The 25139-nt window shown below is 41.3% G+C and overlaps 1 protein-coding gene across 5 annotated transcripts in view; it reads right to left on the reverse strand.

Moving 5' to 3' along the window:
• Window positions 1-434: 434 nt before the first annotated feature.
• The window catches only part of ZNF827 (zinc finger protein 827), a 104073-nt gene continuing 79368 nt past the window's right edge, over window positions 435-25139 (reverse strand). The window contains exons 9-15 of one of the 5 annotated variants that reach the window (XR_011337321.1): window positions 14157-14294; window positions 12497-12668; window positions 10815-10981; window positions 7680-7871; window positions 7409-7586; window positions 5949-6092; window positions 4434-4569 (exon numbers count right to left, since the gene is read on the reverse strand). Coding sequence is in view for 2 of the 5 variants with exons in the window: in XM_069855321.1 (XP_069711422.1) it covers window positions 3762-4569; window positions 7409-7586; window positions 7680-7871; window positions 10815-10981; window positions 12497-12668; window positions 14157-14294 (1655 nt within the window). In the remaining 3 variants the exon portion in view is untranslated. Of the gene's footprint in view, window positions 4570-5948; window positions 6435-7395; window positions 7587-7679; window positions 7872-10814; window positions 10982-12496; window positions 12669-14156; window positions 14295-25139 lie in introns of all 5 variants that reach the window. The other 4 variants (XR_011337320.1, XR_011337322.1, XM_069855321.1 and 1 more) reach the window with 4 other exon arrangements.

The raw sequence follows: 25139 nt of genomic DNA on the forward strand, positions 1-25139 counted from the left end.
TTAACTTTGTTCTAGGATATTCAGTATCTTTTCTTGTTCATTGGTGTTTTTACAATTAAAAAAACAGATTTCCACTACTATCTAATGCACAGTGTCTATGTGCTGCATAGGCCTCTTTGAGAATCACAGAATAGTTTGGGTTGGAAGGGACTTCATCATCCTTATGACAGAGCAGGCACCTCTGAAGAGGCGTTATCCAGACTTGACCTGGCAGGTTGGTACAAGTAGAAAGCCCACAGAGAGAAGTCTTGTATTAATCCTAGGGGTATTTGCTGTGTTTCTTCATCAGTAGTAATAACCACAGCTTTCCTTTTCAATTTCAACCATTCATAACATCTTACCTTTTATTTCACCGTATCTTCTTGTCTTGCAGGAGAATCCTTTCACCCCAAATCAAGCCTAAATCTATTTAAGGCAAAAAAAAAAAAAGAAAGGAAGGGAAACCAAAAAGAAACAAGAATATAGCCAACCTTTTTAATTAGAGTATATTGTACTTCCAAACTGGATACACTAGAAATTGGCAATGCAACATAAGATGCAAAGGAATATGCCAGTTACTGTCAAAATGACCCTGTACAGCCTCATAATGCAAAAAGCTTTATACAATACAAATTTTTATTAATGTACACAAACCTTGACAGAATGATATTTGAACGTAATACAAGTAAAAAAAAAAAAGACAGGAGAAAGAAAAATGTGCTGAGAACTTGAACTGAATTACCAAATGGAAAACCACGCTAGCTTTCGTTAAAGAATGCATAGTGAAAACCAGTATGAAATTACCTTTATGGTGGGGGGAATTTATCAGAACTGTTGGTCATTAGTCAGTATGGGGAACCTCTGGAGAACATTCCTTTCTTTAGCCTTGAACTGCAAACCAATTTTTTTAATATGCTTGAGCTCTGATAAATACTGTATTTTTTTTTTTCCTTAAAAAAATAAAAACCTCCTAACACACTTTTCCTTACAACTTCTATAACTTGCCAGAAAGAATTAATTTATCCTTTCCAAAGTGCTAAACAAATTTCCCAGGTACGTTAAACATCACTAGGTCAGATACCAGTACAGTGGAACATTGTCAAACATGTGGCGTTCTCATGCTGGCAGCTCATTCTTGAAAGTTCCAGCCCTATTTAAACTGCTGTTTGGTTTACATAGAGTGTCCTACTCCTGTTCCTACTTCTTTCTCCTCGACAGCTGTACTTCACCTGTTGGTTTGAAAAATAAGCTTTGGATTTGGAAGTGCTCGCTCTTCTATGGTGCAGTCAGAGATAGATATGGTGAGTGTGTTTTAAACAACTTGTAGTGTTTCTGAACGCAGATTGCATGTTTCATGCTGTTGAGATACTCAGGGCTTTTTTTATGTTCTGAGCATCTTCTATTCTGCCTGTACTTGGGGTGGAAGGGGGTGGAGTGTCTGTCTGTGTTACCAGGAGTTCTGATGGAGTAAAGCACGGCAAACAGGGCCCTGAGTTACGTAGGTTGCTTACAAAGGTTTATATATACTTTGGAACAGATGGCTTTTCTTTACTGTGTAGACAGACAGAACTGCCACATGCTCCTTGGAACCAAAACTGTCTGCTGGAATGTAAACAAAATGGTGGGACTTCTCTGTCCTTTAATTAATAATTCCGAGTGATAACCTATTATGGATATTTCCCCCTTGTAAATAGCTTCCAGTATGTTAACAGGAGTGCACAGATTAGGATGTCCTCCCCAAACAGGAAGAGTTTGGTCATGACAATGGAGAATGTTTGGCCATCTCAGTGCAAAACAAATGTAGGAATCTTGCAAACAGGTTAAATGATGCAAATTTTGCACCACAAAAAGTATTTCTACCTAAGCATCATTTAAGAGCTGATGAAGATTGAGTTACTCTTCTAGCTGTGCATATGGCTAAGAGCCCTTGTGGACCAGAAATGCCTTCCTGAACTGGGGCGTTGCTTTAGTGCTGTCACCAACAAGGGGTTGGCTCCAACTGGCCTGTTGGATCCCCCCCCATCCCACAATAACCTGCAGAAGTTATTCCTTCAGGACACCATGAGGGTGGGTGAATAGAACATTAGATGCGACTCAGGGCACCTTCTACAGTGGCTTGGACAAAGAGGGGATTCTTGAGAAAAGCTAGGTCACACATTTCTAACAGCTGGTAAAAGACAGCGAGATCTGTATCCAAGAGACACCACGGAAAACAATAATTCAGTAAGAAAGCATTCCTGTAAGTCACATGATAATTCTTGAAATGTTTCCTATTTTATACTTCCAGTTTTAATGCAGAGTATTTTTAATCCTGATCTTTCTTCCCGGATATTAAGTTGTCTAAGAAACACAAATCAATTAACAGTCGGTTAGCTTCTCTTAAATTAAGATCACTCTTGGCATTTTGAGATTAATAAAGGTTATTCAACCAATCCATATTTGCTTCTTCCTGCAATAATGTGCTACATATAACATGTCACTTTAATGACCACAAGTAGGAGCGTTAAATAAGTATAAAGTTAGCTTCCTAGCAGTGTACACTCTATCCGCCATGAATGAAAAGGAATAAAGTATTACTAATACCATGGAGAGTATTGATAGGACTGTAGAATTTGCAAGTACAATTGAAATACTGAGGGTATAAAAGAGAACTGCATGGTTTAAACAGCATCTTTTTATAGCTTTATATTTCAAAGTTGTTACTGGTACCGTTTCAAATAAACAGTCATCTTACCTTCAGCCCACAGATATTATTTTTCTTTTTTTTTTTTTTTTTGCGAGTGAGAAACAAACTAGTGCAAGACTAAAGCACTGTGCAAAACTGCCTTTTTTTTTTTAGTCTGGGTATTTATACCCAGAATTTATCCATACCCTTTTTTAAATCCCCTTGCTGGATTTTTTTCCACCATAAAATTCTAGTTATACAAGTTGTTCCTGCAAACTAAAAGGTAACCACTGCATAATACAGTATATATATCTATATATATATAATATTTGTATGCCCTTTTAAAACAAAAGATGTATGCTGTGGCCCAGGCGCAGGTGTGTGTTACTCCTGTGTAACAGTTAAGAGCTGGGCCTGCTGTGTAGGTGCGTAGACTGCACACGCATCACATACTGCACGCGTGTGCAAGCACACACACACGCTTTTCATTGTCACACTCTTGTCCTGCAGTGCTGAAAGCAACTTTTTCCTCCTCAGTTCTACCCCAGCTCCTCAAACCTTGACAACTGAGTACAAGGCATCAAACGACTAAATAAACAGCACGGAAATAATACACCCTGAACTACAGGTGAGTTCTTCCACAACTTGGCAGTTCAGGGGGAGAGGGAGGGAGAACAAGCGTGTGAAAAAGGGGAAAGAATAATAATTAAACAAGCCAATACAAGGGATGTGCAAAGGCAATGTCATGGCACGCTACAGGCAGACTCTCTTTCACACACCCCCACGCATACAAAGCCCCAAAATAAAATGCAATATGTAATCTTACAAGTGCTGATTGCCATTAAGGACACTCTTTTTCAGCTTAACAAGACAAAATAGTTTCTTAGATAAGAGTACTGGGAACATGCCTCTGAAGGTAGAAGTATGCAGTAGGTCACCTCTTGAAGATTTAATAAAGCAGCTTTCATGTCAATGCAATAAGTATACACACAGAGCCATTTTCTAAACCTTACTAATGGTATAGTACAAGTGTTCGTTACCTCTTCGGTCTACGTTTTGCAGCAATGTATACCTGCGGGGTTTGTCGGGGGATTTTTGGTACAGAATGGAACTGCCCTCAGACAGTTTCTGCCCTTTCTGTTAGTCCAAGGTAGGCAAGGAAGGAGTGTTTAGGTGAAGAGGCACCTCCTGGTGCAATCTGAGGTCTGGGTGGATGGAATGTGAGATCGTAGTGGTTTTTGGGGAAAAACATTGTTAAAGGAATAAGGTGGGCAAACTCTGAGTTCCAGTATTTATCAAAGCACAGGGAAGTGCCGTTGATGGCCAAGGCTTTCACTGCCAAGCTTGGCTCTGCCCCGCTGCCCTGTGCAGCTGACATAGCCACTGTTTGCAGAGCCTGGGAGGCAGACATAACCGAGAGGGGAGACAGGAGGTTTCTGGAGCTATTCACTGGTAGGAGTGGACTGGCTTCCTTGGAGGTTGAATACTGGCCCTTCTTCTCCTCTTCTGAGTAGTCCCCATTCTGGTGCTTCTTCACGTGGCGGCTGAAGACGAAAGGGTGGGTAGTCTTGAACAGGCACTCATCGCAGCTGAAAGTCTGGCGTGGAGCGTGCTTCAGTTTCTTGTGCAAGTTGAGATTGTCTTTGCGTTTGCAGCTGTAGCTGCACTGGTCACAGTGAAAAGGGCGCTCGCCGGTGTGGACACGCACGTGTTCAATCAGCTTGTTGGCGGTCTTGGATAGGTAGCCACACTGGTCACACTTGTAATGGTTGCCAAGGCGGTGTTCTCGGATGTGCATTTCCAGCTCCAGCTGATTGGCTTTCACTGTCTGGCAGATCCGACACTTGTACTCCATCTTGTAGTGAGTCTTCAGGTGGCACTCCATCGCTGCGGGGCGGTTAGTGGAGTAGATGCAGAACGGGCACCTGGCAACACAGCAAGGAGAGGCAGGGACAGAAAAAAGAGAAATCACTCAGCTTGAAGACCCGCATTCCTGGTTTAACCCTGTCACTCAGCCCCTCTGACCTACGAAAGAGGGGAAAAAAGGCACTTAATTCTCCCTGTAAAGCGTCTTTTGAATAACTCGTTTACCTTGACATGCCTCTACTTAGAGGAGGTTTGCCCATTTAATGGCAGTAGAGCTCACACATTCCTCGGAAAACACTGATTCGCTCTGAAGGAGCATCCCTTTAATCTTCTGGCTTACCTTGACGGGAAGATTCTGCAAAGCAGGCCAGGTAGTGCAGAGTGGGTGACTGATTCACCCGTACTTAGTGCAATGGCATTTCTAGTGTTTGCACGAAGTCACTTGGGCCATTTTTTCCATAAAGAAGTGGTATAAAGTGAGTGTTTACAGATGAGTATGAAAGCAGCTGTTTAAGTAAAGATGGAATAAACTGGTAATGCCACGTGTACAGCAAAAGTTTAGGAAATTCCTCTTATGTGACCTTGAACAATGAGCTTGCTGGGTATCCTGCTAGAAGCAGCTGGCAGCCAGTCTGCTAGAATGATTTGTAGGGATTTCCATTTCTGGGAGATGAGGTAGCCACGCTCAAAGCGGGATGTGTGTTTGGCACTGTTTGCCTACAGCCGCCTCTGCCACGGCAGGAATTGTTCCTGTGTGGGAACAGGATGCGGGCTCTGCTTACTCACAGCAGCAAGCGTCCGGACCGGGATGATGTGGCAAAGGGCCTCACCCCTGGTTCCTGGACCAGGAAGGGCTGAGAAGGCTGCAGGAGGGAATCTTGAAAGCTTGGAAGGAAGCGTGAGCTGAACCAGCAAACCCCAAACACACCCGCTTTTGCTTTATGTAGCTGTGAGGAAGCTGGTGAGGACAGCTACCTGCCAGGGATCTCTGCTGTATTAAACAAGGCGTGCTCCCTTCCAGATCCAACCGGTGAGCTAGAAGAGCAGGTGTAAGTAAAAGGATACAACTAAGGCACCTGGCTACTCTCTTACAGAGGTTTTTACCTGCCGCTGGTCTGCATCACGGTCGTTTAGTGGGTCTGCCAATTGTGTTCTAGCATTTCAGATAATTTCTAAGCAGAGATCCTCTCTCTGTGTGTCTGTGTGCTTTCCCTTGCCACAACTGGTTGCACATAAATATTTAGTATTAATCTACCTGCTTATTGAGAGACTTTTGAGCACAGTTGGTAATACAGGAAGACAAACAGATACTAAAACATCCGGACACTTCTCCAGATGCACATCAAGTACTCTGATCCAGAGAGGGAGCCTGGCATTGAGGCTGCTAACGTGATTAGCTCTATTGCAACAGAGGACTCGGCTGTCTATGCACACATACCTCTCCTGGGCTGGGTGCTCTCTGGATCAGAATGTCAGATATTGACCTGGAGCTGGAGGAATCATGATTTTTTCTCTTCCCCCACAGCAAACAGGAGACAGAAAAATACAATTTACTTAGATCTCTTCAGGCTCTTCTGGATGCCTTAAAAAAAAAAATAAATCAGAGCTTTTTCTTAGATGCAGCTTTCAAGGTGCCCAATTATTACTTGAGTTGGGCAGGAATAACTTATGCAGACTGGGAAGCCCATTCTGTCAGGAAGGTCTGAGTCATAGGTCACGGTTTTTCCTCGGTAAATAGAACAGATTCTTTGCAGCTTAAACCCAAAGTGCATTAGACAACTGGTCTGTACATCCAAGAGAGACATCCCATCCTTCTGGCACTACTTGCTTCTCAATCTGGTCTTCTTCCCAGATTCAGTCATCACATCTCAAGTGACTACAGATCCCAGTTCATGGAACTACTGAGCTGGAGACCAGACGCTGCCTGGCAAACAGAACCAGTTTTCAAAAAACTGCAGTGCAAAACTGATAAGGGTGACTCCTGGTAACCTTAAACGTGGTGTGCTCAGCACGTGACAGCTACAGTGCACCAAAAACATCAGTTTGCTTAGCAAGAGCAATGGTAGCAGCAAGTCCTGTGCTGAACCCGAGCTGGGCTCAAAGTGGTTCCTGCCTCTTTTCCTGCAGCAGCTGGAACAGAGACCAGGGACATGCATCTTGCATAACATCACATTGCCTGCCCACTCAGAGCAAGCATATGGCCCCAGCAGTCGCTCCTTCCCTCAGGGGTCCAACTTTGACATAAGGGCACGCTCATGCTCTAGTAACATTGCTCTGCACGAACAGACTTTAAAGGGCACCACCTTAGCCAAAACTAAAGGGCTTTTTTCTTAAGAGAGCGAATTACTTGTCACATGTTAATTTATACAGTGATCATTCTGGGGCATGCAGACCAAAGCAGAAAGCATCAAAGTTATTCATTCTTGGAGAGGACTGACTTTGCCTTAGAGTCTACAAAAGTTACAACCTTTAAGGTTACAACTTTATTGCAGAGACTACAGGGTTTAGTTATTAGGTGCAGAATAGAGCCTGCGCTGCGTGCTCTCCTTTGCTCTGATGCCTTGAAAAAATCCTCTCCTAGTTTGCCAACACCTCTCTGCAGTGCTGCCTCATTCTCTGTAGGACCCATCACACACTGTCTCTTACTTGACTTGAGAAGGGAGAAGACCAGAGTTCATTACAGCTCTAAGACCTGTGGATATTACATCCACTGCAAGGTTACCCACCTGCTAGAATGATGCAAGCCTACACTAAAGGACTGGGCTTGGGTCCTCTAAATAAACGGAAGCCCCAAAGCTGGATTATCAGACATTTACTTAGCCCGTTCTCCTTTTGTCCTATCCCCACAGTATTAGATGTGCTTAACGCAGTAAAAATTTGGGTACTTGCTTTCCTTACTTGAGCCCACCGGTGGGGACAGTGTGGCACTTCTTGTGCTCCAGTAACTGTTCAGGTGTCTTCATGAACTTGTGGCACACATCACACTCGAACATCCGTGTGATGAGGTGGATTTGCAGGTGCCGCTCAAACATATTTTTTGTTTTGCAGACAAAGTTACAGAAAACACATTCAAAGCCTGAAAAATAAACCGGGAAAATATATTCCTTACATTGTGGTCAGATTGGCGGCAGAGAAGGCGGTAGTTTGTAGCAGTTTATCGGTGTTTTACCTTTCTCTGACTTTTCCTCAGTGTTCACTGAGGTCTGACTACCAGGCACTACAGAAATGACTAGCAGGTTGTTTGAACCCTTGTTTTTTGGAGTTATATCTGCATCTTCCTTGCTGTTGGCAGAGTCGCTCAGTGCCGACAGTGAAGATGAAGATGGACTGTTAGATTCACTGGGTGTCTTCCTCTCCTCAGCTGAAAAACAGGAATAAAGAGCAATAACTAGTATAAGTAGATTAGATGGAATCTCAATGATCCTGTTTTAAATTTCAGGATAAATATTTATATTTAAAGTTAATTCAAACATGCTTATAAACAAGTCTGAAATTAATCGATCTGTTAAGAGATCACAGTTGCACCTTCTTCCTTTTTTTATGAACACTTATAACAGTACATTTCAGTTTATCCTAGAATTGAGTCTGTCTGTAATGGCAGTGGGATGGAGGCACGTATTGCTACCTCATTACCAGGCTGAAAAAAAATCCCAAGAAAACATTTTGATTAGCTCAGAGTTCCAAAAGTGATGAACTTGTCCTTTAGAAAGGAAAAAGAGCTTCAATCGGCTTGGGGTGCGAAAACCAAAAGTGCCTACTGATCCAAACTAAATTTCCCCCAGCTTTCCAGTAGGTAAATTTCGGAGGAAAGGCAAAGGAGAATAATTTCACGCATGTATGTACTAAGGAGCATCCAAGATTTACCTGGTTTTATTAGGACCTCTTATTGAAGATAATTAATTAAAAAAGCATTATTTAACAGGATTCAGAGCTGAAATCCATCAGTTCCCTTATGTGTGCAATAAATGTATGAAGTTCAAATCCCCGACCCTGTCACACAGAGAAATGAATTGGAGTGAGAGTTTTCATATGAGAACTGCCATGAGCCAATGAGGCAAGGATGGGCAAACTATCTCCCACCTATGCCTCAGTTTAATCAGAGCTGTGATAAAAAGAGACTTTACTAAAACTTAATTTTCTTTATGTGGTAAGTGCATGCCCCTAATTCAAGGCCTCTGCAAACACCAAGTACCTATGTGCCTGGCTTCAAACTGATGAGCGGCACCTTTAAGTCCAACATAAAAATGTAGGAATGCACTAATGAAATCTGATGACCCAAGCTGTCAATAGGGAGGATGACTGGGATATCGTACAGAAATATTCTCTGACCTTGGGGACCGGAGTAATAGAAATGGAATGAAATTTAATAGTAGAGAGTACAAGGTTATGACCTGAAGGGCCAGTAACAAGAATTTTTGCTACAAATGAGGAGTGCTTAAGTTGGAAACAGTCAAGGAAAACAAAAGGAGAATTTGAGCAGAACACAGGAGGAATATGAGCGATCAGTCTCGGGGAGCCTTCAAGGAAGGTGAATATGATCACAGAATGTTATTGTGTGAGCTAATCCCAGTAGCTGCTGCTGTTTTACACTGTCACCACTACCTATTTCATTTCACCATGTACAGCTGTGATTGCATATGTTGAGAGCAGGTGTTCTAACAAGAACATGTGCAGTGAGGGATTGGTACAGCGAGAAAACTGTTTCATATAAGAAAAGGTTCAATGTACATTTAGAGGGGAGAGGGTTGTTCTCCATAAAGATAATAAGGGAATAAATACTGTGGAAGGAGGGAAGAAAGGTGCTGGGAGCAAGAGGTGACCTGCTGTTTCAGATAAAGGACAGCTCTGGCACAAGAACAACGTATGTGTGTTCTGATTATCAGTAAGAAACAAGCTGGAAATTTTAAAAAGGTCCCTTCCCTTTAGCGCAGGAAAATCTTCAGCTGCCAGTCTGTAGAAGTAGTTGGTTTAAAACAATTACACTTGTTTGAGACACATGCCAACACCCTTCCAAACAGCCTTTTTATGACTTGGTAACATCACAGGATAAGGGCCCGGAGTCAAGTGACCCAGAAAATCCATTCTATTTTTTTATTCTCAGTATTTGCCATATGTGTAAGCATGTGGCTGGATCGGCAGCCGAACGGCTCAGTTTGACAGGGTGAAGGAAGAACAAGGGAGGTTTTGTCTTTCTTTAAAAGACAAGCAGCAGCTCCAGTCTTTTAGCCACAAGAGGAAGATACAGTAAAGCTCAGTTCTGAGCTCTGAAGCAAGCTTTTCACATGGCTGGGGGTGGCATTACCAATGTGCCTTGCCTTCCTATGTATGGTGTGGCGCGAGATGCAACCACCTCAGGTCGCAGGGAGTACTGCTGAGAGCTATGCTAGCATAAAATCCCTCGAGGCCTTTCCAGTGGTTTGTATTTCTGTTTTGGCATTTAACTTATGTATATGTGAGCAGACAACTGCATTTTTCTCTCCCTTCCCCACACCTCCTTTTTTCCCCCAATTTTTTTCCTAGTAGGAAAAGCAATATAGCAAAAAAATTGTGCTGGATGCAATTCAGGTTCAGTATTGGCAATACAACTGTTAGTAGTTTGTGGCAACAAACTGCTTCTGCCTGGTGTTGTAAGAGAAATTAATTTAAAGGATTGTAATTTTCTTCTCCTTAAATTATTCCAGGCTTCATTAGTTGAACTAAGCATATGGAGCTTGTCTGAAAACTGCTGCTGCTCTTATCTTTAGCTTTTAAGTGAACAAGACCAGGGAGAGAACACATGACTTGTAACTTTATATTAAAGAACAGAACATTTATGGTATCGCTGAATCACAGTGTCAACTAAATATCAGTGTGAAATTCAAAACTGAGAGCCTGTGGAGGCAAACACATGGGAGAGCGAAGCTCAGCATATTGTGTGTTTCAAACCTACAGCCAGGTATGCACAGTTAGCGCTCAACGTCACCTTATCATCACTGAAGTCAAACCAGGATTTTGATGAAATAGTAAACCAGTCAGAAAAACAAAGGAAGTATGCTGACCTCAACAGGGGAGAGGATCTGGGGGATAAGGGGAATAGGAAGAAGGAGGGCTAAGTAGTCCTTCATTTATTTTGCTAAGCTTGAAAATTGATCTGCACTACCAGATTATTTGCCTGGCTGGAGTCCAATTCACTTCAACTTTGAGAGATCAGGCCTTAATTAGCAAGTGATTCAGTGAAAGTAGAGTGCGAATGGGAAGTGTGAAGGTTGCACCTAAAAAGCAAAGAAGAGAGAGATCACGGCAGCTGGGAGAGAGGGATCATCACCTGTGTGCTTGCTGTTGACATGAGCCTTCATATCTGCCTCTTCCATAGTGACAAAGTCGCATGCTGTGCAGCAAATGGAGAACATCCACTGCTCTTTATCCACATGGAGGGACATATGACTGACAAACTGGACATTCATCTCTGTCTCGAACCCACAGACATGACAGCTGCAGGCAGAAGGGAATTCAAGAGTAAGAAACATTATAAAACAAACCACAAACATAAGCATATTGCCTTTCCCTGAATTTGCAAGAAAAAAAATCACTGCACAGATTTCTTCTCTTCCTCACTGTTGAATGTTCACTGCAAAATTCTTTTGTCTGCTGGGCTGCCTTTGAACCGATGGCCATGCCAATGTGATTAAGGGCAGGCACAATGCAACAATCCTGTACATGCTATAATGATGCTAAATAATCAAAGTTAATTAAAAACTACAGATTCCAGATGCTACGCATCACCTAGCTGATTCCTTTGGGCAATATAGAGGCACTGCAGCTTTGCCAAGATGTTTAGTACGGTTGATACACTGGCAAACAGAGAGCTTGCTGCACACTCCAGGAGTTATTTTCAAGCTCTGGAATGGTTCCCATGCCAAACTGGGATCTTGTGTGAAACTGCTTGGCAGTTTCAGTGTAAGCAAGTAAAAATGGGTTCAAACATTTCTTGTGCTTGACTGGAAAAGAGCAGTCATCAGCTACGCAAAAAATTAGCAGGGATACAGATTTCACAGCCAGTGCACAGAGTGATATTGAGAGGCAGTGGAAAGGACCCTTTAATTTAACTTTCTTTGCAGAGTCCTCCTCTTGCTTTGATTAGGCCATTAAATCAAGCCAAAAACATTTAAAAAGACATATACTCTGGGGCACTATTTTGCTTTCCCAAGGGGATGGACTAGATAATCTAATCCAGCAGGTCTCATTTATTTCTTAGTTCTATGATTTTGTAATTAAATCTGCTCTTGGCGCTTTGAATAAGAGAGATCTGGTAATCTGCTTGGCCACTACAGGGCGTATCACAGTTTGCAGAGCACACAACAGTGCGTATAACAAGGAGAATGTCCAAATATCCATTTTATCTGGGTGATTCCTTTTACTTTTTCAGGCAAATTCTCCTAAAGGCTCTCTTTCTTCCATCATGTTGGTAACTGAATGTATATAACTCTAGCAAATGGAGGAAATGTGTATATCGATATAAAAATTCTTATTATACTTCACTATTCGATTTCATAGATTTGGCTGAAAACAATGGAGCTGTCAGAGGCACTGGAAACAAGTGCTTTAGATTTGCCATGAATCTGGGTACATGACAGGAAGTTTCCAAACACAAAACTTAAATGAACGCTGCGTAAAAAGTTAGAGGCTTCTAAGAGCCCATCTGCCTCACAAAGCCATTTAAAGAAACCACCCCCCCACCAAACCCCAGAGCCTCTCCCCGTGGCTGCCCAAGACAAAGAGCGTGAGGCAGCCAGCTGGGTTTTGCTGTTTAGAATCAGAGAATCACCAGGTTGGAAAAGACCCACGGGATCATCGAGTCCACCCATTAGCCTAAGTCAGATAAGGGTGAGATCAATACTTTCATTGCACTTCCACCCTTGCAACACCAAAGGGGCGGCCCTGTAACGCATCCTTAGCGGGCAGGTAAGACCCCAGCGTCTTGTGCACGGCCCTTGTCTGGGTCCTCACCTGTAGTAATAAGGGTGCTTCTTTCCATCGCTGCCTTCAGAAGTGACAGCGCTGACAATGTCCTCAGTGTCTGTACTCACCAGCTTCACGGAATGGACGGTCAGGTGCTGGTTCAGATTAGCACGGCACTTAGCAGCATAGGGGCACAAGTGGCATTTGTATTTTCTCTCTTCTAAAAAAAAGAAACAGAAAACCTTAAACGTATACTTCACTTTGAAGCAAGCTATTTTTAAAGCTACCAATAACCAAGTATGCATTCCTTTGGGTTTCTCCAAGCAGCTTTCAGAGCGAAGTACTTTGGAGGCTCAACATTTCGGAAACTTATAGGAGTTCACAGTAAAAGACCTAATTTGTAGATAATTTAGGGTTAGTTTTTTAACTTGCTGTACCATTTGTAATCAGATAACATAAAACTTTATAAACTGGAAAACTGAGGCAACTGCTGCTCTGAGACCTGCAGTAAAGCTAGTATAGAAACGGGTCAGTACTACTTCCTTTACATAGCATCTTTTCTTTGATTTTGGGGTCCAGTTACTCTTGAGGTTTGCCCCTGCAATCACTTGCAGAAAGTTGATGGTTGATGATTTTGCATTAAAATCTGAGGGTGGCGAGGAAAGGGAACACTCTATTATGAGGCCAGTTCTGAACACAAGTCAAGGGAAAAAAACTCACTCAAAGAACAATTGAAGAAATAAACCAAATTAATCATGAGCTTCTGATGCTTCACAACTTAAACAATTTAAAATAAAAACTATTTTCTTTTAAATTAAACATTTCTAAATCCTGGCAGCACATTTCTTTGTACATGCCAGGCTTTATTTTGCAAGGAGTTGATTAAAATAAACAAACATTACATCAGCTTTAACAACTTTCACTCAAAGGGGCTGCTGCTCTGAATTTGAAATATAATACTACAAGTGTTAGGGGAAAGGCATTCAACGGAGCAGCTTGGGACTAAGAAAAAAACCCATGGAACAGGGCATTTGAAACTTTTCAGTGTGACTCTACTAAGTGGTACAACATAAGCTGGCATCATAGCAAAAATATTTACCAGCACTGCATCAGAAATTCTTGCTTTCAAGCCTTACTTTGTGCAGTGCACCTCAGCAGGCTGGCAAGATTGCATCTTCCGTATAGTAACTCTGTTAGTCTCAGCTGATTTGTAGTTGATTCCCTTTAAGAAAGTTGGTATGAGGTAAAACAGCCCCTGTTCCTCTCAGAAGATGAATGATAGATACTAAATCCTTTCAGTTTCACCAGAACTGAAACACCAGGTCAAATCTTTTGTTGTTCAGTCATATTTTAAAAGCTCATCAAGTGAATGTAAGAAACACTCTGCCTTCTCTTCAAAACTCCATTAATAGGCTTGGATAGCCAGCTGACATCTATAAGTTGGTCTGCTGGAACCTGGACACACTTAAATTGACACATTTTGTAAAGATAAATTACAACTAGGCTGCAGAGAAAGGAAATGTTAGTTCAAATCCCTGAACACCACTCTGACATTCTGTCCTGCTTCTGCACTCGGTTCTGTTCTAAGTGCAAGGAGCCGAGGATTGCTCACACGTGTTCACGTTCTTCCCCCCCAACTTAAACAAACCATGATGAGAACACAGATTTCCTCAGTGCTTTAATAACCAACCGCAAAGTATCAGCTTACCTGTGTGCAGCGAGAGATGCCGGGACAGAGTCTGCTGTCGACCAAAGACTTTTCCACACACGTCACAGGGAAAGAGCTGGTCATTAAATTTCCAAGAGGGCAATCCATTTCCCACCTCCAGCCCCAGCTTTTCCGTTTCTATGCCAAAAAAACCACATAAACAGTCATATTTTAAGAGCTCTGAAGACTTGCAGATTTCATTCAGTGGGGTCCTGTAGGTGTCATATAAAATGCAACACCTCGGCTGCACGCTGTGTGATCTGGCACGAGTTCATGTAGAAAGGAAACTTGCAGTGATGGAAAAGAAATGACTATTTTATATGGCATCTTTCATACATACGCTAACGTGTAACACTTATTCAAAGTTTTCTAGACTCAGGCATAGTCAAAGAGTTAAACCAGGTTACATAAAAGAGAAAGTTAAGAGTGAGCAGGGCAAAGCATTAACCTCTGATTCTGTTTTTGTGGAGAGACCACTCCTTTGGCTTTTTCAAATTACCCACTTTTGCCTGGTGCACGAAGGAGGCCTGGTCTGAGAAGGTGGTCTATTTTACATTGGATTATAATTTATGGCTAAAGGAAGATTTCCAAACCTTTTCATTTCTACTGACCCAAGAAGTTTTGCTACATGAGCAGTCTGACACTGAAGGAGAACAGAAGATTGTTCAGACAAAAGTTAAACTGAAAGTACACAGCACACCAGCGAGTGGGTGGCATCCGGGGTGAGCTCTGCCCTGCTGTCCTCAGGCAGCAAAATCCCCAGCAGCTTAGAGGGCCATCCAGTGAAAAACTGAGACCCAGAGCTGGCCGTTATCTTTAAAGAAATATTTTTAATTGTTTCAGGAACAGAGTATGCCTTACAAAAAAAAAAAACACCGCAGCATAAAGCCTAGACATGAACGCACTCTCTAAGATAGTAGAGAGAAAAGGACTGGGAATGAGGAAGAGAAAAAATGATGCATGGTGCTTCAAGAAGTGAAAAGCACGGCCAGTTTTGATCTGGATTGAAGGGAGCAGAGAGCCATGGGGAGAGCAGTGATGATACTCCTTAGCTCAAGAAGAGAAACAGTATCCGCATGCCTTGCATAAAGAAATATTCTCTGCAAGGGTCCCATTTCCTGAGGAGAAGAGACCAAAAGAGGTGCACAAAACTGCAAGGGTGCTCAGCAGCTTTCCAAATACAACAGCTAGTGACAAGGGGGCTTGGTTTAAGCCTTACTGCAGGTAAAAGACCTTTCTCTAAACCCACAATGCCTGCGGGATTGCTGCCCAGAACTAGCTCTACCAGTGTGTGCCGTGACGGAGCAAAATCGTTTGGCTGGGATTTTCAGGTACACAGGAGGAGACCAGCTATGGACAGGAGTACAAAACCATCTTATTGAGTGTACGTTACTATTGCGGAGGTTGGCACAAACCAGCAAAATCTTCAGCTGATGAAGGACTGAGGAATAAATTCCTGCCTTGTACGGGCAGCCCCTCACTGACACAGTCACCTGCCACTGCAAATCTGACTCCTTTGTCTGAAAGTCTCTTCTTCACAGATAGGTGTCCAGCAGCTTCATTGTAGTTATAATAGCAATAATATATTGTAGCAATAATAAAACAATGTCCTATTCGGGGCAGAGATTCCACACAGCAATCCCAGCAAGTTTAGTGATGGTCATACTAGGCAGCTCCTTTTCAGCTGCTGTTGCATTCTACTGTGACCCTGTAATATGTACAATATTCAGCACGCCAGAGGAATTATGAGGCACCTCTGAGTGCTACCACCCAACAACACAAATTCCTTAAAAGAATGTATGGTTAGAGTCTGCCCGTTCAAAAAAGAAGCCCTCTTCCCTCCAGCCCCTGAAAGCTTTAAGTGACCCGTAACTTCCAAGAACTTCAATAAAGAATGATTCTTTTTGTTACTATCCTTGAGTTCAGAACAATGAGAAAATCTGACTCTGTACTAATCCTACAGATATTTTAGCAGAGCTTTTTGAGTACATAATCAAAACACTACTTCAAAATAAGAATATGATAATAATTAGAAGAGAAGGTCACAGGAGTATAGGTTGCTTCAATATGGTCACAATAAAAATGAATTAATTGAGACATATACCAAACAAGCAGACTCAATTAAGTAAATAAGTCTCTTAACAATTCACTTCAGCATTAGTCATCATCCCTCTGTTATCTCTTAAGAAGAAATATAATATCTATGGTGAATTTATAGCTGTTGGTTCGAGGAAGCTCATGGGAAGATGGAAAAATATCATTTTTCTGATTATCTTGAGCTGGTGAAAACTAGTCTCTTGCAAAGAAGCTGCATATTTTCATTGATGCAAAAGAGGGTACCACAGGTGCTTTGAAAGTACTTCTATTTACTTTAAAGATTGACTCCTGGAGTCCTAACTACAGCTTTAAACAAATAGTCTACAGCATAATTCCCAAACTTCCGTGTTAGAAAAGAATATTGAAATTAAGTAACAGACAGCATTTCCATATGGGTTTTGGAGTTTAAAACAAAATACACTTAGTAAAATGGAAGGCCTCCAAGTTCTCCTGAACAGCATTAAGAAGTAACAGAAAGATTAATACTCACATGTGAATTATATACTAATATAATTCAAATTATTTTGAAATAATTTTGCATAGAAGTCTTAAGAGTTAAAACTTCTATGTAAATGTAAAACTTGATTCGCAGTGAAACACATCTTTACAGACACCTTTCCTGCCCTTCTGCATGACCTGGTATCATTTCTCTACTAATCCCAAGCCAACTATCTTAAGAGTAGCTGCGTGCAGCCCATCGTCTAGATGGGGCTAGAAACTACTGGGACTTTCACCATCTGTATTTCCCACGAGGTGAGGATAAGTTGGACATCAACTGCAGAAATATTGTTCTGTGTCTCCTCTTGCCCCTCCAAATACATTAATTTCTGGCAAACAAAGGTCAGTGGCTTGAGAGAGACTTTCCTAAGCTGTCGGGCATAATTCTGAACGTGTAGGTATTTTCAGCTTTCACTTTTGGCGATTAACCTTATCCTCAAACTGGCAATATCAATATGGAGAGTGCACTAACCACACCTTCTGAAAAGCCTCTAGCCTGACTTTTGTCAAGATGTGATGAGAGAGGATCCCATATCTGGTTGAGGCTGTAACTGAAGAAGAGAACAACGTGTGACCTGAATACATAAGTAACTGTCTGAGAGTCACCAAATCAGCCTTGTAGCTGTCATGCACAAGTTGTTCCCCAGGGACTGGCTTTGGCCTCTGGTATGTGGTAATTTGACTACTTATTTTCTTCTACTTAGCTTTTGTATTTTTCAATTACTGCTTCAGTGTTTTATACTACATCATGTTTTAACCTGTTGTTCAATGCCATGCCTACCTTCGTAGCTTTATACTCATAACTGAAAGACTGAAACCACTATTTAATTGAAAAAGACAAAGCTAGGAAACCAATCAAAAAAGTATGCCAAAATGCCACTCGAATAAGACAAATTCCTATTTATAACCTTTGCTGGTTTACTGTCTGCTCTCACATCCTACAACTCACTTAAACAGCTGCCTCTCTGTTTCATCTTCACACCTCCATAGACCTTGGAAGCAAAAAAAATCCACAAGGGCAGGTCCTTGTGGTCACATGGAATCCTACAGATATAAATTAAGTAGACAGCCCCTTTGCAATAACTATTCCTTAAAGAGGTGGAAATGAGAGGTGCTGACGAGTCTTAACAAGGAAGATCAACATGTATTCTCTCTCCATTCTTCTGGAGGTATATGTCATGTTTATACTTTGGGTTTTTCTGACAGTTTGACACCACACAGATGGTCAAGAAGAAATCAGGTAAGTAATTTTGAAAATGAAATGAACAGAAATCCTCTGAAGGTAGAAATTAGAGAGTAGTGGTTAGGCTACTTTCAATCAATCCTGCTTGCAGGTCAAATGTGATGAGAATTAAAAAAAAAAGTTTGGGAAAAAAAAATTCTACCAAACCAGAAAATTAATAAACTGACCGAGAAACAGTGCTGGGCAAGGTAATCATGTTTCTGAATTCATAGCAAAAGGATGAACACTACCAGCAGTGCAAATGTCCCACAGCAAGGCATCTCACTTTTGATTTGACAGACTTAAGACATTAAACAGAGCTTTTGCTTACTACCAGCCTGAAGAGGATTGCTGCTAGGCTGTCCTTTGCGATCTTTAAAGTACCCCACGTTCACCCAAGAGGTAAATATATTGTATGCAGCGATATATGAATATCACGAATGCTTGTTCCATTTGTAAGGTTATTTATATTTTGATAGGTCAAAAAGACAAAAAGTTCAAGACAGATTTATTCTGAAACAAGATGTGCAGGTCAGGCAACCATGCAAACACTGCTTTAAAACCATTAATTTGGTCAAAGAAATTTTCTTTCCTTCTTCTATCTGCATTCATCTATGTTATTATGTCTTCCTACTTTCTGCTGCATCCCCATCATCAAAGATGCATTTTACTGCTTTAGAGCCTTCCACTTACATGTTCATCTATTACCTCTGGCAAGCACACTGTATTTAAAACTGAAAACTCCTTTTGTGAAATATGTAACTAAGGCTTTGCTGCAAGCCTGTTTGCCAAAAGCCTGCAGACAGGCTCACAAGCTCAAAAATATATTGACTATATGAAATTGGAGCACAGCAAATACTATATATCTTGCTCCCTTCCCAACTTACTTCCACAAAGGTTTTATTTGTAGCACCAGAGTTCTTTTTTCTAATAAGTCAGTTAAAATAAACAGTGGAGCCCTTCCATATACTGCATTTCTGAAGTAAGATACATCTTGTGACTTGGGTCTAAGCTATCTGTGATCCTGAGTGGTCCTGCAGTCTTCACCACTAGTATCGTAGCAACCTGTCTGGTTTTAATTTAGGAAGCATCTTTTACTGTGAGCACACTCATCCACTATCAGGCAGAGATAAGCAACCACTTTTTTGGCATAAAAATTTTCTGTATTCCCCGCAGAAATAAAAAAAAGAAAACTTTTTTTTTTTTTTCAACTCAAGCTCCAGCTGAAATTGCAAGCTGGTTTGCCTGACCCCCCTGCGGTGTTTTTTTAATGCCCTGTTGTAGCTATTAAAAGTAATCAGTGTGGTCCCCTCTAATATCGATTCAGGGGCATCTGTTCAGACAAAGCCAAGTCCCTTTGTGTGTGTTGTGGGCTGGCCAGAGCTGAGCTTGCACCAGCCTGGAACCCATCCAGCACTGGCAGCAGAGCTCTGTGCTCCAGCTAGCATGTTCCAAGCATGAAGAAAGGAAGGGTCTCTGTAACCATGCTGTCAGTCACAACCTCTGTCACACATAAAGTTATTTGGAGGGATTTAGGAACACTCTATTAAGGAAAAAAAATTAACACAAAATTATTGCTTAAATCAAAGAACTCTAATTCCACTTGTGAGGAGGACATGTACTTTTTGTTCCATAAGTAATGAAAAACTGTATGTAATCCACATGACAGAATAACAGCACAGAGGAAGCAGAGGAATCTCCTTGCTAAATAAAAAACTACCAACCTATGGTCTTATTTTCTTCTCAAGTGCTTTTGCAGCTCTATAACTATGGTGTACAGTAAAAAGCAGTAACACTGCAATAGTTCAAAATCCTTGATATGGAAGAAAATAGAACTCAAGTGATTTTATCTATCAGTAGCATGGAGCTGTGTTCTTTCTAAAAACATCAAACATGAAAGCTGGAAATATTTCAATAAAAAGCTTGTATGAGCCACAAAAAGAAACATTAATATTGTGCATAGAAGTATTCCAGATGCTCGGTGATAGGCAACTACACTCGAAAAGGTCACTGAGAAGTGACAGAGATGTCAGGGTTTGTGAAAAGAATAGAAACAAATAAAAGATGAACTTTAAAGATGCATCCATAGAGAAACATGGGGAAACAGTGAAGACCACTTCACTGCTAAGACTAAGCCCATTGCTCAAAAATGGACAGTTGGAAGCAGGGTGAGAAAAACAAAATCTGAGTCAGGGCAAAGACACACTGACTTCAGAACACAAGACCACTCCTCACCTTCTACCTTTGTGTCAAAACTAACACTTATTTTAGCTTCACTTCTGCAACAGAAAACTTATGAGTAAACAGTGATCCTTACGATAGCCTTCATCTGCATTATAAAGCTTTGAGATTTGTTTTTATTGTCTGTATTACGCTTAAAAGATAAGAAACAATGAAGAAGAGAGAAAATCCCCAGTTCAAAACTTTAATCAGTCTACCTAAGTTCTGTGCAAGGTGGCTGCAGTGGCAGATTTTTAAGGAACCCTAAACCTGCAATGATGTTGCAGTCATTTGTTGAAAATTATTTTTACACTATGACACCAAGTTGAGGATAACACTGGACAACAGCCTCTATCCCCCCAGCTTGTATTACCCATTGTACTGCTTTAGCATAAACAGGATGGTCTTGGTGGTAGCTTCATTCCTTACATGATAAGAAAGAACAGAACAATGTAAAATTCCTGACATATGCAAAGTAAGGCCCTGAACTATGAATTTACAGGCCAAAAAATAGCAGTGATGGAAGAGCCCCTCTAACCCACCACACAGGCTCCAGGAGTTCTTCAGTCATTCAGTTATCACAGTGAAGGAGGTCAGTTTGGTTTCATGACTACAGATGAGGTAATACAAGATGGCCCAGATGGAAACGGGTTAATTTTTTTCACAGAGGACTTGAGACATTGCAAGAAAGGGATAGGAAGCACCAACAAATCTGCTCCCTCAAAAGTGTTTTAAAAGCTTACCTGAACATTGCTGGCCAACAATCAGTCCTTTCTGTAGTGAAGAGCTCCACCATCATAACTTGACTTTTTTTTGCTTCTTTAGAAATAATAGCTATTGTAAATAAAAGTTAAATTCTGCATCTGGTGCCAGAGAAAAACCTGATAATGTGCTTTCTGTTATTCTTGCACAATATATTCTGTTTCAAAATAATGCATAAGCTCTCTCTAATTCACTCCAAAGCAGGCAGCCCTCACCTCTACCTCAAGCATTTACACTGCTTGTAACATTTATTTTGGGTGCTACAACACTGAGTTCGTATGAACTTATGAAAGTGCAATTTGCTCCAATTTTTATTTTTAAACCACAATTAATTAATTTCCATAATGCCAATAAGTTTCTAGCTTTTTAATTTCTTTCCTACAATTCTGCTTAAGACATACTTCCTAGAAACCCTTTTAAAAATCACTCAGAGACATCTGTGCACGTTTAAGACCATTATGGCATATGTACAAATTCTCTGTTTTTTTCCCCCTTTTGTTTTTGTCCCTGTGCCAATTTCCACTTGCAAGTCCACCTGAAATGGGGGCTTTTCTAACACAAAGAGAAGGCAACAGCACGTCTAGGGCATTTTGCAGAGGCTAACACTGGTGCTCTCCATCCAGAATTCAGCTACAAGTAAAGATAAACTGGCCTTTAGACTACGTGTTTCTTTTTAGCCTTCTGCATCTTTTTCAGCAAAGTAATAGCTGCTGTACTAGAGGAAACTGTAAGCTGGTAACCAGAAATCCCAGTGGGGGAATGCAAAATCAAGCCCCAAATGCAGACTAAGTCCCTCTTGCTGAGCTGACTTAATTAACACACAAGAGTCAAAACTAGATGAAAGTAACTGCAAACAGTTGGCCAGATCCACCTTTCCACGTTTCAGCAAGCTGCCAGGGAAGAACAACACCCTTCACCTTAGGTGGCTGCCGCTGTAAAAGAAAATGTTCTTACTGCTTTTATTGCAGGTTCCCTGAGTGGTAACCAGTGAATCCGCCACTTCCTTGAAGCCCTTAACTCACTCTTTGAAAAGATTTACCTCTTTCCTTGCTCTCCCTCTTCTCGTAAGCACATGCCTCTACCTGCAAAGCATCTTGTCCTCCCTTCAGCACTACCCTTCCATCTGCCTTCTGCTTGAGTTGCATTTGCAGGGCACTAGTTGGCACCATGACTGTCTGAAATGTAACTATAACACCCAGCAACGAGAAAGGCAAATTTGTACCCTGATTGAAATCACGCTGTAGCAGAAAAAAAATCTTCTCCTCAACTTTGCTTAGATTATTTTTAAATAATGGTCTTTGTATATATATAGATGTCCAGGTAGCCTGATGAATTTTGCATTTAGTTTACTAAATTACTTAGTTTAGACAGATATTAGGCAGACAAATATTGTAGAAGACAACCTTGTACAGGATAAGATAGGTGAGGACTGAAGAGACCTAAGGTAACTCTGCAAAGTAATATCAGGAATGATGTGTCCCAATTCCTTTTGCAGAGCGAGAGAAGTGATTTTAAAACCTTTCTATTTCATGTTAAGCTTCTATTTGGAAAAGTTTCATATTCAGTGAAATATGAACTCAATGCTGATGTTCACTTTTACAAAAGATTCTGATACTAAGACAAAAGAGGACGGGTTGAAATTAGATGCAGTCTAAAACACAGCATGCTGACTGTTTATAAACCAAAAGCCTGTTTTATGAAGTCTCTTTCAAGAGGTTATTTAGTCGTCATTATAGCTTTGCTACTGAATTTGTATCACAGAATTAGAGCTGGAAGGGACCTCAGGAGGCTGGCTTTCTTTCCCTCGCCTGGAGGCACAGCAGGCACACACCAAACACACCCCGTCGGTCCCGACAGCTGCTTGTCTAACTTATTTTTTGAAAAGCCTTCCCGTGACAGAGCTTCCACAGCCTCCTGTGACAGTTGTGCCAGTGCAAAACCACCCTGCTGCTGGAAAGTTTTACTTGATGTTTAACCTCAAATCTCCTCTGCTCTCATTTAAGCCTGTTATTTCTTATTCTGCTCACATGAACATAGGCAAGGTTTATTCTTTTTCTCTCAAAGCTGTCATTTTACGTATTTGAATACCATTATCATGTCTCTCCCCTCTTTTCTTCTCCAGTCTAAATAAACACAAATTCTTCAGCTTTTAAGCACAGCTCATGTTTTTTATACCTCTGACCACCACTGTTCTCCACATCGCTATTGGATTCCAGCGCCCAAAACTGAATTTAGGGCTCCAGCTGTAGAGCAGAATTACCACATATACCTTACAGACAACATTCCCAACATCTCAGCTGGATGTTTGCCCTTTCTGCAATGCGTGCGACGTCAGCTCTGCATGCAGTGTCTGACCAAGATTACTGCAGATCCCTCCCTTAAGTTGCACTGCCTTGGCATCCGCCTCTCCCCATTTCTTTGTGGCACTCAACTCCCCCAAGCACAGTATTTTGTCCTCAATTAATTTGGCTACTGTTTTCTAGACTGTTTCTTCAGTTCCCCAAGATAAGACTAACTCTAATTCTGTCCTCCGAAGAGGTTAGAGTACGTCCATGCGTGGTGTCACCAGGGCATTTAATAAACAAGCTTTCCCTCCCATCACCCACAACGTTAATAAAAGGACTGATAAATACCAGAGTAAGCACAGACCCCTGTAGAACAGCCCATGGTCCCTGGAGTTTGACAGCTACTTAAAACCCACTTAATTATAGTAATACTGACTCTCAGTTTCTCTGCTTACTATGCGCATGTTGTGGGAGGCAGCGCCAAAGCCTCACTCAACTCATGAGGTCAAATTTCCTCAAGGACTTGGCAACAATTGCCGTTAGCCTTTTTTCCATATTAATCTCTAAGTTGGTTACAGTTGTGAAGGCATCTACTGTTTTCCCTTCGTCCTTTCCTAAAACCCACATTCTGTCACTTCATGGTTGTCCTTCATGAAGTTGTCTTCTGTCACCTGCATCAAAACACAGGTCCCCAGGACTAGGACTTGCTGGACAGCCTGATGTTGTCCTAAATTCACTTGCCAGCAGAAGAGAAGGTGGGCAAAATCCTATGTTTTTCATTCTGTACTTTGGGTGACTACAGCTGCTCAGGAAGCCCTTCTCAAATTTTACCTCCACGTGTGTTATGTACTTATTTAAAATTATTGACAATGATAATTTTTTTTACTTTTTAAAAAAAACCTTGCTCTTGAAAAACTGTTAGAGATTCAGAAAACATATTAAAAAATTATAAGAGATGCCAAAATCCGCCCTGCTGTGAAACAGTAAAAAATCCAGTTACCAAGATTTATTTTTTCATGTGGGATGAAACAGTTATCTTTGGCCATTTTGCTTTGGATTTGATGTTGGTGATATTTTTTAACAGCTTTTAGTTTGCCAGGTTTAATGAATGAGGTTTAGTTCATGTTTATTTTGAATGAAACCAGACGGTATTTGTTCTGAGTAAAATTACTTTGTTCTTCTGTCCTTTATCATGGGACTGATCCTGCTTTAGGAGGAACAACCATAAAAGGGAATTGAAATAAAAATATTTTTGCCTCAATGAGAAGACTGCATAGTAATGGAGGGGAAAAAAGTTACCCCGTATAAAGGCAGCCCATAATAAAACAAGGATCACAAACTTTCAAATAGATGTCCAGTGCCTTTCAAGACAGCCAGCCTGTTTTAATCATCTTGAAGGTCCTGTAAATAATTGGGAAAATAATTAGTGCAGTGACTTCACAAGGAAAAGAAGTGCACTCTGTCTGCCTAATTCATGCAAAGTCCTCCTGTTTAGCATGTGCGGTACTAAAAGAGAGACTGGTCAATTCACCAGGAGTTTCATGTGTTCCTTGGAAGCATCTGAACACATTCCCCTCAGTTGCTGTGAGAATAGCCAATAAATACTGATTGCTGAGAAAAATAAACACATGTACAACCTATGCACATGCTGTACACCTCACTTACAGAATCATAGAATCACCAGGTTGGAAGAGACCCACCGGATCATCGAGTCCAACCACTCCTATCTAACACTAAACCATGTCCCTCAGTGCCTTGTCCACCCATCGCTTAAACCCCTCCAGGGAAGGTGACTCAACCCCCTCCCTGGGCAGCCTCTGCCAGTGCCCAATCACCCCTTCCGTGAAAAATTTTTTCCTAATGTTCAGCCTAAACCTTTTCCTATTTTAGCCAAAGAAT

The sequence above is a fragment of the Phaenicophaeus curvirostris genome, chromosome 4 (assembly GCF_032191515.1).
Source record: "Phaenicophaeus curvirostris isolate KB17595 chromosome 4, BPBGC_Pcur_1.0, whole genome shotgun sequence".
Classification (NCBI taxonomy): domain Eukaryota; kingdom Metazoa; phylum Chordata; class Aves; order Cuculiformes; family Cuculidae; genus Phaenicophaeus; species Phaenicophaeus curvirostris.